At 39.6% G+C, this 19,906-nt stretch overlaps 2 protein-coding genes across 2 annotated transcripts in view; both read left to right on the forward strand.

Annotated features, from left to right (window-relative positions):
• Positions 1 to 7,191: 7,191 nt before the first annotated feature.
• On the forward strand, positions 7,192 to 17,620 carry cenatac (centrosomal AT-AC splicing factor). The gene is made up of 11 exons (XM_039802054.1): positions 7,192 to 7,504; positions 7,795 to 7,961; positions 10,744 to 10,842; positions 10,941 to 11,007; positions 11,962 to 12,024; positions 12,506 to 12,573; positions 12,680 to 12,794; positions 12,894 to 12,924; positions 14,043 to 14,144; positions 15,027 to 15,159; positions 16,015 to 17,620. Exons 1-11 carry the CDS (start codon positions 7,388 to 7,390, stop codon positions 16,133 to 16,135), a joined length of 1,083 nt encoding a protein of 360 aa, XP_039657988.1. The 5' UTR covers positions 7,192 to 7,387; the 3' UTR covers positions 16,136 to 17,620.
• Positions 17,621 to 18,457: 837 nt separating this feature from the next.
• The window catches only part of LOC120560289 (protein FAM214B), a 48,429-nt gene continuing 46,980 nt past the window's right edge, over positions 18,458 to 19,906 (forward strand). The window contains exon 1 of the mRNA XM_039802608.1: positions 18,458 to 18,795. The gene's annotated coding sequence lies outside the window, so the exon portion shown is untranslated. The remainder of the gene's footprint in view (positions 18,796 to 19,906) is intronic.

Raw genomic sequence — 19,906 nt, forward strand, 5'->3', positions numbered from 1 at the left:
GCTGCTATCTCGTTGTTGTCACTCATAGATATGGTTGTCACATGGATTTATTAAAAAATTGTCTATGGGTTGATTACTACCGAACGTATGACGCGTTTAGCTGGTGTCCGTAATTTAGAGCTTCCTGATACTGATGCGTTACTGATGTCTGTTTTGTTTCATTACATGTGCTAGGGGAGAACCGGGGCGAAAGTAACACGGGACGAAAGTAACAAAGTGATTTTCTCTGAGCCCTGACCACATTTGCATTTCAAGCTATGACAGCACTTTCAGCACGCAGCCAGTGACGGAGCCGCAAAATATCACGTGATTTCATCATTGTTTCCCGCTGTTATGTCCTGAAAGCTGTTTTCGAGTACGGTAAGTAAATTACTGAAGCGGTACTTTTTTTCTATTTACAAGTTGTGTTTCTCGTTTCATGTGTCACAGTAATTATCAATCTACAGGTTATTTAGTGCTGTAACACATATGATCAAGTTTGTCTTGTCAGAGTTTTTCAGTATACAAGTAATTCGGGTTTAAATGTCAGGAGTTCCAGTCGGGACGAAAGTAAGTGTTACTTTCGTCCCGCTGCTAATAAGGTGATTTTCTCTGTGTTGCAGAGTTTATTAAAACATGTTTATGTCATATTATACCAACAGAATATGCCAAGAGTGAGGGGCAGAAAGACAGACAGAGGTCTGATTCAGCCAGATGTGTATGAGAGGGCGTTTCTGGACATATCTGTAAGACACATTAGTCTTAGGGCAGCTGCAAAGTCGCATGGCATATGCCATGTCACTTTGCTCCGATACTGCAGGAGGGCAGAGAACAGCAGGGAGAAGACTAGACCACCAGGGTACAGGTCACACACCAAAGTCTTCTCTGTGGACCAAGAGAGGAAGCTGGAGGCTTATATTAAGAGGGCAGCTGATATTTATTTTGGCCTGTCTCCTAAGGAGGTTAGTGTAGTAACGTTACAGTAAAAACATTCAAAATGCAGCTCACTTACACACTGCTCTTACTATAACCAGTTTAAATGCTTATCAAAATGTGAGATTTGTATATTCTTTAAATAGATTTTTCATTTTTATTCAAATTTTTATTGACATTACATTTGATTTCTCCACTGTCTGCAAAGCTGTTTCTAGGTTTCACTAGAGGAACATTGAGGAACAGCTGATTTCGGTAGGTCACCCTCACATTTTATCCCTCACATTTAGGTTAGCCATACCTTAGCTTTTCCACCTCCACCTCCACCTATGCATTTTTTGTGTTTCCATCCAGATGTTTTTATGCACATTTTGAATTTACACATAAAAACATGACTACTGATAGATTATTTTGAGATTTTATGCTAATTTAGTTTAATTTTCATATTCTTCATACTGTTGAATGTTTTATAAAATGGATTGACATTGCCAATAAAAAAATATTATAAACAAATCAAGGTTTTACTGTCTTATATTTATGCAACGTGAAAAAAACTTTTTTGCACACCTCTTTTGTCGGGCAGGTGCGTAGGATATGATCAAAGGCAACAGATCAAAAATAGTAGAGAGAAAATCCCGCACACTGACCATTACGCAAGCAATAATTTATTAGAAAAATACAACGTTTCGGTCTCAGACCTGATGAAGGTCTGAGACAGCAACTTTTTTTTTTCTAATAAATTATTGCTTGCAGCAATAGTGCGAATTTTTCTCTACTGTCTTAATTGAAACATTTGATGAAACTGAAATTTTAAATGAAAATGTAATTTAATATATTTTTTTGCAAAGATAAAGGACAAAATATGTTTGCAGTTACATATTAACAAAGTTATAGTCAGATATATTTAATGAAAACAAGAGTAATAAAAAAATCTAGCTTGTATTGTTGTGTTACTTTTGACCCACCTGTGTGTTACTTTCGTCCCTACTGATGGGGTCGAAAGTAACAATGTGCAACTTATGTTCAAAGTGAAATTATACTGAAGTCATTCGACATTTGTACAAAATACCACCTGGTATTGATAGACCACACTTGTGAGTTATTGACCACAGCAAAAATATATCTCTGTCTAAAACAATATTTTTTTAAAATATGTTTTTCTGAAAAATGGTACTTTCGCCCCTGCTCTCCCCTACTAACAGAGGTGTCAAAAGTATTCACATTCATTTCTCAAGTAGAAGTATAGATACTAGGGTTTGAAAAGACTTCTGTAGAAGTTGAAGTATCAACTCAAGCTTTTTACTCAAGTAAAAGTGTATAAGAACTGGTTAAGTAATGTAAGGGGAAATGCCATTAAGGACAAAAGCTTAGCCCGCCCCGCAGGGGCCTATAGTGCATACCCACCTCCACAAAAAAAACATTTTTCTAAAGGCCATAATGACTATCATACGTGCAAACTCAGAAGGGCTGAAAAGGGTGACACATATCTGTGTTTTTTCAGACAATGGCGGCTACAGTCTGGTGTCAGCATTTTAACTGTGTTTACTCCAGCTGCTAGCTACCTGCTGTCGAGTGGTCGAGTGTATAAGTTAAGTAAAGTTTGAAAAATTAAGCAAACTGGACTATATAATAACATGCATATGAGATCATCTTATTTGATGCATGTCAAGTAAAGCATACAGAATATGCTTCATGTTTTCCTATAATTTATATATTTGGTCTCACACCTAATCGAAATGGATAGTCTGTTTTGTAATCCTGTTTAGGACCGACATCCATTGATGCAGGATACTACATTGACATACACATTGATATCAGCATATCATATATCATAGATTTTTGTTGGTGGACGTAATTTAGTTCATCTAAATGTCAGTAATATTTGAGAATTTATCATTTATCAGGTAAAAGTCATTTGAAAAAATCTGCAGGAAAGTCTAGTCATGGTTGCAGCCGTGCCACAACTTAGATATTATTATTGTACAGCATAGCACGTTTATTCATTCATTTATTTTATAAAGCTGCCATACTGGTTCTTTATATAATAATGAATAACAGGATTATTAAATTTGGTAATATCCCAATTAAAAAAGTCCTTGATTAAAAAGAAATTAAGTATCAAATTAAAAGTACTCATTATACACAATGGTCCCATATATATTGTATAATGCTATAACAGCTTTGATTTTTGTATTTGTTTAATTCTATTAGGGTGCACATACAGTAGGGGAGACTTGGTGAACATGGACACTGCAAATATTGTATAGAATGTTATATTTTGAAACTGGTGTATAAAACTCTCAAATGTAAATAGAAATTTGTTTGAATGTTATTGTCAAAGTCACTTTCTCACAATAAAATCATAATATCGGAGAAAGGGAGCTCTAGACGGTAAACTGGTTAGGTTAAAATGAATTTAGTAATGCAACTGAGTATTGTAATCATATCTTATCTTAAAAGCTAACCTTATTCTAGCTACTAACTATTTTTGGTCATGACCATAACTTTGATGACAGAACAGTTGGTTTTCACATGAAAAAAACACTTGCAAAAGACCACGTTGTTTTTTTTGTATTTTCTTCACAAACATTTGACCTGGGTGAAACTCAATCGGCAGAACTTCTGCACAAGTTGAATATTTACAGCAAATGATAAGAGCGAGAAGCAGATTTTTATTTTTAAAATTGTGTTGTTTATTGTTAAACATGAAACCAAGCTGTAGGGAGATATTAAAAATGCCCAATTACTGCATGGTTTAAAGGAAAGTGGGAAGAAACCGGAGCACCCGGAGTAAAACCCACGCAAGCCAATCACTGGTCTGCGTCCTACAGAGGCCATTCACTGGTCTCCGTCCTACAGAGGCCAATCACTGGTCTCCGTCCTACAGAGGCCAATCACTGGTCTCCGTCCTACAGATGCCAATCACTGGTCTCCGTCCTACAGAGGCCAAACACTGCTCTCCGTCCTACATAGGACATCCTCACAACACACAATCACTGCCATAGTCCAAACAATAATGAGTCTCTGGCCAAACTTTGGAATGGAGGAGAAGACTCTTTTGATGGCACTTTGCTTCCTTGGTTTCATCAGATGATCTTTGAAGAAGGAGACAATACATTTGTCAACTGCTGGTTCGTCTAGATTCATTGAAACCAGCACGTCCTGTGCACAGCCCCACTTCTTGCACATGTCCTTTAAAATGGCCTTGCTGAGGTGTTTATATTTTTTTTTTTTTTTTAAAATTTTTTTCCTCCCCTTCAGCCTATTTCCTATCTTTTCAAACAGTCGCTCAGTGATGGTTTTTGAATTTCCAATTGTTGTGTTCACCTTCGCTTTGTTAAAGGTCCGCAAAACCAACTTCTGCACAAGTAGCCTGACAGAACATTTATTTTTCTCTGCCTGTGCTGTTGAATTCTGCACAAGTCTGGCAGCTGCCTCCTCAGATACAGCGACTGTAGGTTTTGGCGTAGGTGTAGACTTGGGCGTAGCCGAATGCGTAGGTGTAGGTTTGGGTGTATGCGTAGGTGTATGTTTGGGTGTATGCGTAGGTGTAGGTTTAGGTGTATGCGTAGGTGTAGGTTTGGGTGTATGCGTAGGTGTAGGTTTAGGTGTATGCGTAGGTGTAGGTTTAGTTGTGTGCGTAGGTGTAGGTTTGGGTGTATGCGTAGGTGTAGGTTTAGGTGTATGCGTAGGTGTAGGTTTAGGTGTATGCGTAGGTGTAGGTTTAGGTGTATGCGTAGGTGTATGTTTGGGTGTATGCGTAGGTGTAGGTTTAGGTGTATGCGTAGGTGTAGGTTTAGGTGTATGCGTAGGTGTAGGTTTGGGCATATGCGTAAGTGTAGGTTTGGGTGTAGGTGTGGGTGTGGGTGAGGGTGTCGGTGTAGCGGTGGGTGACAGTGACTCAGTATTCTTGAAAGCCTTTTTCATCTTGTTACTGTGGATTCCAGCCTGTGTGCACAGCCACCACTTCATCAGTCCGAGGTAACGCCACACTTTACAATGTATTTCACAATACACTGTATCACGGGATGGGGAAGCAGACAGTGTCCTTTCATTTGATCCTGGGACAGTCTCTGGAATCCTCCCCTCAGAGACGTAACTGTAGAGGAGACCAGTAAGCTCTTCTTTGAACACCTGGTCTTTACCGTTGGAAATATCCCGCAATTTACTATAAACAACCTCACTTCCAACTTGTTGTTTTACACCATCTTTTGAAAACAGAGAGTCAACATCAGTCACAAAGGACTGCACTGACTTTTCACTTTTAACTCTGGAGTCAGGGTGGAATTGGTTGTCTAGTTGAGTGGCCATGCGATGTATTGACAGTTTGGCAAACTGCATGGCAAAAAAGATTTTTATCTTGCTCCCCACTCCTTTTAAGGACAGTTTCTCTCTGGATTCCGGGCTGATACATGTCCCTCTGGCTTCTGGGGTGAAGCGCATCCCTATGGCTTCTGGGCTGATACGCGTCTCTGTGGGTTCTGGGCTGGTACTTGTCTCTGTCGGTTCTGGGCTAATATTTGCATCATCTTGCTCTTCCAGACTGTTAACCTCCTGAACAATTAAGTGAGTAATGTCATCTGCAATAATTTGAATCTCCCGTGAGGTGTCAGATTGCAGCTGATCATACTCCAAGTCAGTCATTTCATCCAGTAGAGGTTCTGTGAGTCCACTAACCTCATTTGTAATTATTTCCCTCACAGCTGTGGTTGTTGCACTCACAAAGTGCTCTGATGCTCTGGAGACCTTGTCTGGGGTTTTTGATTCCACAGATCTGGCTGCTGACTGGCAGCAATCAGTATCTGCCTCCTCTTGATCTTCCATCTCTTGTTGTCCACCAGGGGCCTTCTGTATGGAGATGTCCTGTCTTGTTTGACGTGGTTGACATGAGCACAAAACATCTTTCATCTTGCCCATGAATGCTTTCAACATATTAAAGGCATGTCGTACCATCGCATTAAGTCTGTGAGGGGGAGTCACACGCTCACTAAATACAGGTTCCAAAGTGTCCGCACTATTGCTAATAGCAGAGTAAATGCTTTGTGTAACCTCTGTAACAAACATGTTGTTTAATGTATTTGAGCTGTCACAGTGGACAGGGTCCTTTACTTGCAGAACCTCAGCAAAAGTGAGAGGAAGTGTGTCGCCCAGACTGGACCGAACACGCTCCTCAGAGATTATTTGGCTGTATTTATTCTGCAGAGTTGCCAAAATGGATTTAGACACTAGTGATATTAGGTCCAAAATCATCTCTGCCATCAATGTTGATGTGGCATCATCAGGTGCACCTTGCTTCAATGATCTCTGCTGTTCCAATGTCATACTTTTGAAAAAGGACTCAACCACTGGACGAACATCTTCCACTCTGATCTTCGATATCTCCTCTGTCTGGGAACTTTCCATTTCAGCCATGGTGATTGTATTAGATAGGCTGTGTTTTCTGAATGTCTTGTCTTCTTTTACAGGTACTGGTTTGTCAGAAGCTTTTTGAGCAGATATAAGTAAACCGATGTAGAGTAAACCATAGTATAGAATGATTTTCCCTAATGTCTGAATCTGTCTTATAGGCAAAATGTCATGATGTCATTCATGAAAGGCACAGATAAAGGATGAAAGGCATTATAGAACCTGATGTCAGATCAAAGGACGTTCGAGCTAAGCTCCGCCCCCCAACATGGAATGCAGCTTAGCAACCGTTGCTAGGCACCAGTCGCACTCTCTGGCCGCTGGAGGAATTCGAGTCTGTTTAAGTTCTCAAATAATGTTTTTTTCATTTTATGTAAAACTGAAGGCTATGTAATGCCATTTAGGTATTGAGTATTGTAATCATATCTTATCTTAACAGCCCTAACCCTATTCTATCTACTAACTATTTTTGGTCATGAGTCTGATACCACAGAGCTTATAACTGGTAAAATAACAATACACTCCCTCTCAGCTGCATTCTCAGTTAAATCATGATTCAAGTACAGAGTCTGATCTTCACTAACTTTCCAAGTAGGAATCAACCATGGATGTATTAAGAGAAGGGAGTCAACCATTGACATATATATTAAGGAGTCAACTGCTCAGCACAAGCTCCTGCTTCAGCACAAGCTGCTCTCCGTCCTGATTGGTGCAGAGTTCCTTCTGTTCCTCTTTATTCTGTCTCTGGCTCCTCTTGGTCCAGACTGTTCACCACTAACCTAATATATATTATTTAAAAAAAAAAAAGAAAAAAAAAAAAGCAACACTTGATCTATTGGCATGAGAGTCGGAACCATAGATCTATGGTCGGAACAGTTTTACAACAGCTTCCGGGGGGGAAGCATAACAAGACGGCATTGCTTCCAGTAGTAGCTAGATATTTAGCGTATTGTGTTTTGCCGGTGTAGATGGATTAGAAAAGAAAATAATGAAAATAAATGATTGGTTTTAGCTCAGAGCTTGCGTCAATTCAGCTTTAGCATATTTTAGTGTTTTACACACTGTCTAAATGGGTGCATATTACTGTGCTATATGTAGGCAAACAACGTTCACTGGAAAGGGACACATCTTCGGAAAAAATCACCAAAGCAGACTTAGAGTGGTTCTCCTTAAATTTTTAGAAAAGGTACGTAGGTTAATGTCAATTGATTCTTACTGATGTATAATATGTTGAGTATTTTTGCTAAGATTTTCTTCCACCTTGCTGAATTTGACTTACTAACGTTAGCCCGGATGCTAACGTTAGCTGCGAACCGTCGTCACAATCAGAATGTTTATATTGTGTCAATGTCACTGATTTCAGCGCTTTGTTATGATTAATAGCGTGTGCTATTTAACAACACGTTTTAAGGTATCATCAGTTTTAATTAGTGTAACTTGTGTGTCCCTGTGTTTGTTTTATCCACTGTCCTCTAGGTGAAAGAAGCTCGCCGAACACTTAAAAAACCCCAAGTAGAAAAGTTTGATTACACCCAGCACAAGCAGACATTCTGGTGCTACTGCTGTGGGCTTGAAATTGAAAGAAATGTTACAGACGGCAACATGACTGTGCTGTACGGAGGCTTGTTGGAACACATGGCCACGTAAGTTTTGTTTGATTCACTTTTATTTAACTTGTTTTGTTTTCACTGACGCCCTGCTTCACACCCACCCAGTAGAACCACAGGATGCTCGACACAGAGCACCCTAGGGTTTAAACAGTATCCGGCAAACTAAACTTAAAATTGCTTTAAGTATTTGTAAAACCACACAATCCACAACGTAATTGGCAGTTGAAATGTATCGTTTGCAAATCCCTCACAGCACACACATTTCAGCAGTTTGGGGGTTCCCTGCCTTGCGCAAGGGCACATCTGCAGTGCCCAGGAGGCGCACCTCTCCAGCTGCCACTCCACACTCCATATTTGGCCCATACGGGGACTTGAACCCCCAACTTGTGTTTGACGTAGTGACTGCAGACAGTATCAAAATAACCAGTTACAGTGCCTTGCGAAAGTATTCGGCCCCCTTGAACGTTTCGACCTTTTGCCACATTTCAGGCCTCAAACATAAAGATATAAAACTGTAATTTTTTGTGAAGAATCAACAACAAGTGGGTCCCAATTATGAAGTGGAACGAAATTCATTGGCTATTTCAAACTTTTTTAACAAATAAAAAACTGAAAAAGTGGGCGTGCAAAATTATTCAGCCCCTTTACTTTCAGTGCAGCAAACTCCTCCAGAAGTTCAGTGAGGATCTCTGAATGATCCAATGTTGACCTAAATGACTAATGATGATAAATAGAATCCAGCTGTGTGTAATCAAGTCTCCGTATAAATGCACCTGCTCTGTGATAGTCTCAGAGGTCCGTGTAAAGCGCAGAGAGCATCATGAAGAACAAGGAACACACCAGGCAGGTCCGAGATACTGTTGTGGAGAAGTTTAAAGCCGGATTTGGATACAAAAAGATTTCCCAAGCTTTAAACATCCCAAGGAGCACTGTGCAAGCGATAATATTGAAATGGAAGGAGTATCAGACCACTACAAATCTACGAAGACCCGGCCGTCCCTCTAAACTTTCAGCTCATACAATGAGAAGACTGATCAGAGATGCAGCCAAGAGGCCCATGATCACTCTGGATGAACTGCAGAGATCTACAGCTGAGGTGGGAGACTCTGTCCATAGGACAACAATCCGTCGTATACTGCACAAATCTGGCCTTTATGGAAGAGTGGCAAGAAGAAAGCCATTTCTTAAAGATATCCATAAAAAGTGTCGTTTAAAGTTTGCCAAAAGCCACCTGGGAGACACACCAAACATGTGGAAGAAGGTGCTGTGGTCAGATGAAACCAAAATCGAACTTTTTGGCAACAATGCAAAACGTTTTGTTTGGCGTAAAAGCAACACAGCTCATCACCCTGAACACACCATCCCCACTGTCAAACATGGTGGTGGCAGCATCATGGTTTGGGCCTGCTTTTCTTCAGCAGGGACAGGGAAGATGGTTAAAATTGATGGGAAGATGGATGGAGCCAAATACAGGACCATTCTGGAAGAAAACCTGATGGAGTCTGCAAAAGACCTGAGACTGGGACGGAGATTTGTCTTCCAACAAGACAATGATCCAAAACATAAAGCAAAATCTACAATGGAATGGTTCACAAATAAACATATCCAGGTGTTAGAATGGCCAAGTCAAAGTCCAGACCTGAATCCAATCGAGAATCTGTGGAAAGAACTGAAAACTGCTGTTCACAAACGCTCTCCATCCAACCTCACTGAGCTCGAGCTGTTTTGCAAGGAGGAATGGGCAAAAATGTCAGTCTCTCGATGTGCAAAACTGATAGAGACATACCCCAAGCCACTTACAGCTGTAATCGCAGCAAAAGGTGGCGCTACAAAGTATTAACTTAAGGGGGCTGAATAATTTTGCACGCCCAATATTTCAGTTTTTTATTTGTTTAAAAGGTTTGAAATATCCAATAAATTTCGTTCCACTTCATGATTGTGTCCCACTTGTTGTTGATTCTTCACAAAAAAATTACAGTTTTATATCTTTATGTTTGAGGCCTGAAATGTGGCAAAAGGTCGAAAAGTTCAAGGGGGCCGAATACTTTCGCAAGGCACTGTATGTGTACATATACGAGGAATTTGACTCTGTTTTTTGCATTGCTCTCAATGAACTTACTCTAAAATAGACGCATAGGCTAAAAACAACAACAAAGCTGGACAAAACAAGGATAAAGAGGACTATTATGTACACAACTATGTAAAAAAGTAAGTATATAGATGTATAAATACTGTATAAAAAGCGCCAATGATGAAGAATAACAATAAAATAAAATTAAAGGTCTTTATACAAGTCAAGTGTTTTGTAAGTTGTATCCTATAAAAGTATATAATCAAAGATCTTTTGATTAATATTCGCATATGCAATATGTTTTGCTTAGTGCTTCATTAAGCTAATGAAAAAGTACTGTAAACCAAGGTGAAAACTCAACAAGACATTTACCAAATTTTTTATTGGCTGCCATATTTGTAAAACAGGTATGACTTGAGACATACAGTTTTCATTAATGCAAACATAATCAATTGGTCCTTATCATTAAATGTTATTAAAAACACCCTAAATGCACCCTTGTTATAAGCAAGCAATGTAACTAGATGAAATAGTTTTGGGATATCATCTGTGTTGTGTGTTCTGCATTAGAAAAGAAAACTTCAGAAGGTTGTTTTTGTCATCTTGACTTGCACATTTTGTGCTCATGCTTTTGTCAAACCTCTGTGGGCTTGACAAAGTTCTCATACCTATGACGTTGTCCCTTTTGAATTGCTGTGATTAACTGCTTTTGTTTTGACATTTTTAAAATGGGTCTGGTTTCAGCTCCGAACACAGGAAGAATACTCACAAGTTCTGGTGGGACAATAAGGCCGACCCCAAGTTTAGAGACAAGGTCATCATCACAGAGGAGGAAACTGAAAGGTAGGCCTGGTGAGCCAAAAGTATATATTATGTAAGTTTGTTTGGAGAGTAAAAGATTCTCACCAAGGCCTCTTTTATTACTTTTTTTTTTTTTTTAGATTTAAAGCTGAGGTGGAAAAAGCATTGGAATCATTTGTGGAGAAGGAGGATGAATTCATAACACAGGTAATGCAAAATCACTCTAAATGAACTTCACATTAACTTTGATAACACCTTAACAACACTAAGAGTCTACAGCCATGCTAGGGGCTCCCACAACATGCTCCCACAGACAATGCTAACATCCTGATGTTAAGGAAGTCACCATCTGAAGGGCTGATGTCATTAGTTTTGGTCATAAACTGAATTATTAGACAATTTGATATTTTGACCTGATGATTACATTTCATCCTGAGAGGGACATGATTGTGTGTTTCAGATTTTATGGTAATCTATCTTGCCAGAGGAAAAGTCAGAGGATTAACGTCATTAAGTCATTAGGATACATCGCATGTGTCAAACTCGAGGCCCATGGGCCGAATCCGGCCCCTTGCAAATTTTTATCCCTCACGCACATCAATTTAGGTTTACAATAAATTTTGGCCCGTCTAGTTGTGTGCCAAACCAAAAAGCAGGAAACTTTGTTTTCAAACTGCAATTCATGGCCCTCAAAGCAGAATTTGGCAGATTTCTGACTTTGAGACTCAGACTTTCCCACAGAACCAGAGATGAAAAATGTCATCTTTGTTTTGCTTGTTTTGCTAAATTCTATGAGGGCTAAGGAACTTTTTTGCTCACTGTTTTAGGGCTTTATGTCGACCATCTGTAAGTGAAAAGACTATATGAGACATGCAATAAACCAGTCAAAGATATTTGACTTTTTCGATTAAATAAAATGTCAATAAACTATACATGTCTGGCCCTTTATGTGATTCTAATTTTCCAGTGTAGGTCTTAGTGAAGTTGAGTTTGACATCCCTGGGATGCATCATCGGGGCACATGGGTATATGTAGCGGCAGCTGCCAAAGCCGGGCGGTTAGAATTCAGAACGGTGGCACCACAGAGCAAATATTGCGTGGGTATCATCGCTCATAGTAATCTGTTTTTTTCTTCTTGTTTTTTTATTTATATGACTGCAGCAAGCTGATCACATCCGGGCGCAGGAGAAGCATCGTCAAGAGGTCCTTCAGTCTCTTTTAGAGGTTTGTTTTCCAAGGATGCAGTGGCAGTATCCATCACTGTGGCCTTGCCTGTTGTTTCTACCTGTACAGTGATATGATTTTGAGTTGCATGTGAGATGGGAAATGCCACCATTCTCCAACTAAATGATTGTAACTGCCACAGGAGGTAACAAATGATCCTCTGGAGATCCCGTTTACCTCTAAATATTGTGGCTGGTGAAATCTTGTACTTGGGGGCTCGGGTGGTTTTAGAGTGAGAGTAATTTTCCTTTTCAGGGTTATAGTCAAAAATTTAAATAAAGCTTTTAGTTCCAAACCGAGATGGGTAAAATGGATTGAAGTTATAAGTGAAAAACAAAGCCGCAATTCGAGAGATGTTTATGTTAGCACTTGGGGAAAAGCAGTGTGTGGGGATTGTGATAATCAAAACGTGAGCTGAAGCCTGAGTAGTGCTCAGACTTCCTCTATGAACCACTGTTGGCTTTTCCTGAATCAATGTCAGCGTGAAGCAGAGCCGGAGTCGTTCAACGGACCCAACGGCACAGACGTGTCTGCTGAGGATGCTGTCAGGTAACACTGTGTCTACCTACAACATTTGATCCTTTTTTGCGTTGTAAACAACAGCACTTGAACATACTTTTGTTTTTTTGGGCTCTTCTCTATGTCTGGGGAACAGCTCTCAATTTGCATCTCAAGGATCAGAGCAGCAGGCGGGGAGCAGCTTTGTCGAGTCAATGGTCCAAGCACCGCGAGCTGCAACAGGACAAGGCCTGACTTTCATTGGCTATCAGGTAGATGGACTGCTCTATTAACAAAAGTGTTTTAAGTTGACTGTTTTTATGTTGTTTCGCAATGCCCTCATTTGATCACTTGTTTTTTTTCTGTTACAGGATTCATCAAACAGTGGAAATGTTCATACAGGTACAGTAAAATAATGTCATGTAATGGTAAAGAAATACCAAGAGTACATTGGAAATATAATAATAATAATAATTTGATAAATAATAAGGGAGTAGTAGATTCCCTTTATAAATAAATATTTGTACAGTGTAGACAAGAAAAGAAATGCACATCAAGTTTTGATCCTGGTGTAATTTATGTTCTCAGTGTTGCTAATGGTTTCATCAATTGCCTCATACATGGCCTTAGCTGTGTGATGTGTGCGATGATTTCAGGTGAAGTGGGGTGAAATTTTAGCCTGGCTCCGCCCTCCTATGTACTTCAGCTCAATTTTCATTTTCCTTCAGTCCATCTGGGTTTACGTTGGGTTTTCTCCAGCCAAATCTCAACCGGTCCAATCAGCGAACAGAGGGAGTGGCTGAGAACGACGACGTTGATGTTGTGCGCTAGTTTGAGTGAGAGTTGTAGTTCCGTAATGGGCAAAAAAATAAAAAATGTAGTTCCGCAATGGTGGTGGAGAAAGATGCGAGCGCAGCCATTCGGTCCGTTGTGGCAACGCTGCCGAATATCCAGAATTTAAAGCCAGAGCAAGAAGAAACTTTGCTGAGTTGTGTTGGTGGCCCTGATGTTGTGGCCCTCCTCCCCACGGGGTTCAGGAAAAGTTAGATTTTCCAGCTCGCTCCGTTAGTGGTAAAGGAGTTAGCTAAGGCGAACGCTTGCGATGCTAAGCTGACGTCACGACCAAACGTTAGCGATTGGTTATGGCAGATCCAATAGTTTTAAACTTCAACAGAGTACCCGCCTTACAAGGAGGTTAACGCTTGTCAGTGGAGAGTGGCCAGACTCTCTGTACAAATGAAATGTACGAGAGAGCTAGTGAAATTTTATGTTTGAGTTAAATTGTAGCCATGTCTAAAGAAATCCTTACTTTGCTAAATTCAACTCTGTTTTAATTTTTGCATGTGTATTAAGGGACGCACATTGGTTTCCTTTAACTTAATAAAAACATTTACTCATTTTGTGTTTCAATGCTTCTTAAAGCTTGTGCACAAACCCAGTGTCTCTAATATGAGCTCAGTTCACCTCTTCACCTCACGCGTGGGATTTGAATAAGCTTTTAGCCTCTCTGTGTGTCCTAGGTGCCGTCCCTCCTTGGCTCCAGGCCGATCCTCTGGAGGGGACCTCTGGAACTGCAGCTCATCTGGAGATCGGCCCATCGCTCCAAGAGTTCCTCAAACAGAGTAGGAATCACACACACACACTTTTTATTTTTATTTTATTTTTTATTTTTTTTTATTATTAAGTTGTGCGTTATGTACATTTGTTGTCAGTTGAGCAGTTTGTTTTCTTAAAGAAATGTTCCAGCATTTATGATAATTTCCAAGAGCAATATATGTTTTTTTATTGCTGTCACATCACTTGGTGCTGTGATTTATATGTCTTGTTTTCTGCTATTTTTATGTCTTCATGTGCTTGAGGACTGGAGTCAATTCTGTTAACTTCCAAAAGCAAGGCAGAACACCGTAACACCAGTTACCACTCTTTCACTTTGTTTTACACCGCTCAAATTGAGTTAAGGTATTATTAAGGTGTTTAGCCGTGCGTCAATATGAAGTTACTGCGTGTTGGCCTGTTGTTATTACGGTGTAGCCCGTTAACTGTCATACATTAGATTTTATACAGGTGTTACTATAATGATTTTGTAAATGGTGATCAGCAACCAAATATTATATTATTATTATAATATAAAGTTACTGCCTTTTGCCTTGGCGTGACTTCTCACTTTTTGCAGACAATACAAAGACAGTATAGAGTACAGTAACTTCCAAATAGAGGTCAAAAGTCCAGTTTTAGCTCACATTTTTTGATGTCGATAAATTTCATTACTATAACATCTAATTGCCAGATTTCCAGTGTCCAACTGTGAATCGTTTTTTGGAATTGAAAATCGATTTTGAATCGAATCTTGAGTCTAAAAATCGATATCAAATCGTGACATTTTCTGAATCGTGCAGCCCTAATCGATACAGAGGTTATATCCATGTACACTTAAGGAAAAATCTAATAACAATCTCACAAATTTTGGAGTATAATTGAAATGGCCTCCATATGTCTTTTGCCAGAGGAGCAAGAGAAGCTGAGGAAGCTTCCACCGAACAGAGTGGGCGCCAACTTTGATCACAGCTCACATACAGACGCCAACTGGCTTCCCTCCTTTGGAAGAGTGTGGAACAGTGGCCGACGCTGGCAGTCCAGGTAAAATCCCAACACTCTTCACTACACCTGAGACCAATATGCAGTTACTACACCCAAGACTCTTCTCACTCCATCCTATGCATTATACACACTTAAATTATGGTTTGATATCCTGTGTTTGTGTACGTGCTGAGATGAGAAAACCTGGAATTCTCAGAATGTAAAATATCTTTGTCTGGTAACTAGCATAAGTGTGCATAGAAACATATTGCAGCAGCATGGGATATGATAGTTCATTCCAATGATTTCTTTTTTTGGAATGGTTTTGCCTTTTTAAGTGACACTCCAGTTTTTCTACTTTATAACTGGAAATATTTAAATACATATGCAACACCACATTATTCATTCATATAGCTGCAAGCTGCATTCTCTGAGTAATATGTTTATATAAAAACTACTACTTTTTATCTACAAGGCGCTGTTGGCTGATGGCCTTGAGTTATATTCCAGCTAACTGAGACCTTTTGAAAGCAAAATGATCTGTGCATGACAGTCACCTGCCGATTTAGAAATACCTGACAACCAATCGAAAACATCCTACCTTTATTTTAATGGCTAGAGGTGACTTCCATACTAATGTGATTTTATTACTGGTCATCATGGAAGCAGCGTGATAATTGGCATTTTGTTTTGGTATTTTAAGAGTATTTTAAGAGTTGCTAATGAAAGCTGCCAAGATTTAAATAATAAACCACTTTTCATTAAATGCATTTGATCATATGTCATTAGTATATGAGGTAGAGTTTTATATGTTGTCTCTGACCAAACATTAAAAAGGCACATCATATTTCATTATCAGCTCAGTAGATTAACTTTATTGGTCTCTGAATGCGAATGTGACTTCTTTTTTGACAGGCACCAATTCAGACAAGAGGAAGGGCAGACCAACAGACAGAAGAGGAAGAGGGAGCACGGTGCAGACGGGTCAAAGAAAGCAAAAACAACTGTACAGCTGACAAATTCTGACAACACTTAAAACGGAGTATGGTGTGTGAGAAGTTATGAGTGAAGGGATGTATATAGTTTGCAGGATGTGAATGACTTTATACTATATTTCTGAGTAGTTATGCTTGGGCTGACTAGACACCCTAGTGTGTGTGTGTGTGTGTGTGTGTGTGTGTGTGTGTGTGTGTGTGTGTGTGTGTGTGTGTGTGTGTGTGTGTGTGTGTGTGTGTGTGTGTGTGTGTGTGTGTGTGTGTGTGTGTGTGTGTGTGTGTGTGTGTGTGTGTGTGTGTGAAATTATAACAGTTTGTAAAGTTTGCAGTATAGACATTAACTTAGTATATAAGGCAGTGCCTCTTGGATTACTGTTAGAAAGTTACCTTTGATTATTGTGTTTTGTATAAAAACTGTATGGTCCAACATTACAATACTATTTCAAATTTTTTTTTTTTATCAATTTAATTGTGTACACTTACTTAATAACACCCTGCTGCACACTCAAAGATTTAAACCAAATTGGTGCTGCCACTCAGTTGGTCACTGACCTGCTCCATTTAATCAGCTGAAATCAGTGGCTTCAATCAAAGGCAACCAAGAGAAAAGCCTTTATTACGTTTTTTGTTTTTTTTCAAGATACTGGTTAGACTACAGCTCTTTGAGAGGACAGCATGACAACTGCTCTGGGAAGTAAACAGCAGGGGGCGCCAGCCATGTAACGAACAAAAGCCCCTGCTGTGTGATTGAGAAGATTTTATGTTTTTATTAGAGCTAAGTGATTTGTCTCTGTCTAAAATTCTGACCATTTTATATATTTTGCAAGCAACCTTTAATGGCAATACACGAATGAAAGCAGCAGTTGTCAGTGTTTCTAAGATCATCTCTTTTTTTTTTTTTTGCAGTGAACCTGTACAACCAAATGAGCTTTCATTTCCCTTTTCAGATCATGTTACGTGATGAATTACTGGAAAAGGCTTAAAGGCTACCTATGCAAATGTTTTTCGTTTTGAAATCAGATGTGATAATATTGGAAGTATTGGAAAAAAAGTGTATCCTATATCTTTTGTTTCAATCAAATCAACCTTTTAAATTTATTGCTCTCTAAAACGAGAATGATCCACCTGTTTTCTTATCCTTTATTATAGAAAGAAGGAATTTAGGTTCTAAAAGTAAAGCTTTTAGTGTTTGTTTTTTTCAGAAGCTGAATTAAACATGGTTGGGTAACGACTTAAAAGTATACTGGTAACGGGACGTCTCAAACTAATGGACACCAGGTGGGAGGACATTACCAATAGTCAGTCACAAGTGACAGCTGTTGTGCACTTGAGCATAACTTGTAGAGGTGAATGAAAACTTGATGTGCCACTTGAATAGGCATATTTTGCACATATAGGGCTGGGGCCCTAAAAGCCTTAAAATCCAACTTTTTGTCTACTGCTGCTCTCTTAAGTACATCCATGATAAGTGATTGTTTTGATATTTCAGAATTGTGTGGTGCATAAAATGATATATCACTTGATAACTGGTTTTGTGGTAGGTATAATGATTTGGTTCTATTTTCCTGCAATACATAATGCTGCATCTAGGATAAGAACAAATACAGAGAGGTGATTTTGCAATGACCATTACTGTGTGAAATATTCAGTAATTCAGACAAAGGGGAGCATCAGCATAGAGATGGATGAAGGGCCAAGAGCCTTACAACATCCTTTGTTCCACTCCCTGAGTTCACAGTCGGCCTTCTTTTTATCTGTACAGGCCTCCTCCTCTCCATGACAAGGTATAATCAGGCCCCAGTGTGTACTGGGTAGATAGGCGTGGAGCTCAGTGCAGCTGCAATGCAATATGGGAATAAAACGTGTAGCTGATCTATTCTTAGCTGAGTGACAACATGGCTATGGCTGATTCACTACAAACTGAAGAAAATGGGGTTGCCTTGAACATTTGACTACGAATTTAAATGTTGCCATAAACCGTAAATTATTTTGACTACATGTTGATATCAGTGTTGTATAACTATTACGTTTTTGCTTTCAGCTATCAGATGATGATTTGCTGTAGGTTTCTGTTAAATAATGAGACGAGCTTGCAGAGCTCCAGCACAACCATAGTTTGCATTAAAGAATGGGAGGGGAGAAAAAGCACGTGTACTGGGCGTTTCTTAAAATAATCCATAGTCCAATCACGGAGTGGGAGTTGTGAATAAATCTGCATGTTTCTAAGAGGGCGTAATCCCTGAGTGCTGATTTGTTAAAAGGAATAGAAGCGGCCAATCGCTTAAATGACAGGGGCTCAGCTGGCCGTGAAGCCCCACCTCCTTGCGAACCCCGGAAACGTCGCTTAAAGGGACAGAGGAGGGATTTCAGGCAAAAGGTTGAAACAACGAAAACAGCTGCGAGCACAGAAAAGACAGGCACGGAGAGGAAGGGACGTAGTCAGCCAACAGCCGAGCTATGTGGCAAGGCAGAGTGGGAGGACGAGACTGAATCTGTCCGATCATTTTACCCATTTGACATCCAGCTAAGGTTGCTAACGGCTTTTTGCTTCGAAGTCGATTTTCGCCCTACAACGTTAGCTACCTGGAATGCGACAACGCGGCAGAGAGATAACAAACAGGCCAAACTATCAGACGACAGGGACGTTCAGTTAAAGCTGCCAGGCTGTGGTTTTCCTCCTGAGTCCACCTCTTTTTGTTAGGTAAGTAACTGCTCCGAAATCTTGAAATTTGGCTAGCTAGCTACCTCTGAATCTTCTGCATTGTGTGAACTTTAATGATAGATGGAAATTGAACAAAGGTACTGGCTATTTTGTAATTCCTGAATGCTTGCAGTTCAAGGTTTGCACTCTGAACATGCAGGTCGTCACAGTCATAATTTTCTCAATAATAATCTGAGCAAAGAATGATTGGAATTCAACCTAAACCATCCGATGACCTGACAGTAGCTTGCAGGGGGCGTTCCCCTGCTTTGTCTGCCTTCTTTCTTTATGTGTGTGTGTGTGTGTGTGTGTGTGTGTGTGTGTGTGTGTGTGTGTGTGTGTGTGTGTGTGTGTGTGTGTGTGTGCGTACGTACGTGCATACAGTCTGCGGTGGTTAGGGACAAAGTAATAGAAATCCCAATGTATTAATCACCATCATGAGTGTGTGTGTGTGTGTGTGTGTAATCATAATGCATGTTTTAAATATTTGATTTTGTTAGCTAGATAGCTGCACACTCATGCTCTCCTGGCATTGTGCATAATATGGGCTGTGCAGGAAGGAGGGGTCAACCTGCACTAGTATATTGTGTATGTGTGTGTGTGTGTGTGTATATATATATGTATATATATATATATATATATATATATATATATATATATATATATATATATATATATATATATATATATATACACACACACACACACACACACACACACACACACACACAATATACTAGTGCAGGTTGACCCCTCCTATATATATATATATATATATATCTGTGAGATTATGACTATAACTATGACGGGTGGAGTGATGATGATCAGTGGATATCACTGAGTGCTGTGGGTGTATTATTCCCTTGGATTGCATTTGGGAGTTGCATTGCATCATGCAGTGAATGGAGCATTGATGTTGGAACTAAAGCCTTGTTACAGTAAATATAAAATCTATAAAGTTTTAGAGTAGAGTCAGTTATTACAGGGTTATTATGCTGAGCTGCAATGCATTGCCTCCCGTTGTCCTGACAAGCAGGGCAGGATGACATTGACATGTACACATTAGGCACAAGTGTGTGAGGTCACACTGACTCCACATCACCCATACAGC

The sequence above is a fragment of the Perca fluviatilis genome, chromosome 6 (genome assembly GCF_010015445.1).
Source record: "Perca fluviatilis chromosome 6, GENO_Pfluv_1.0, whole genome shotgun sequence".
Lineage (NCBI taxonomy): Eukaryota > Metazoa > Chordata > Actinopteri > Perciformes > Percidae > Perca > Perca fluviatilis.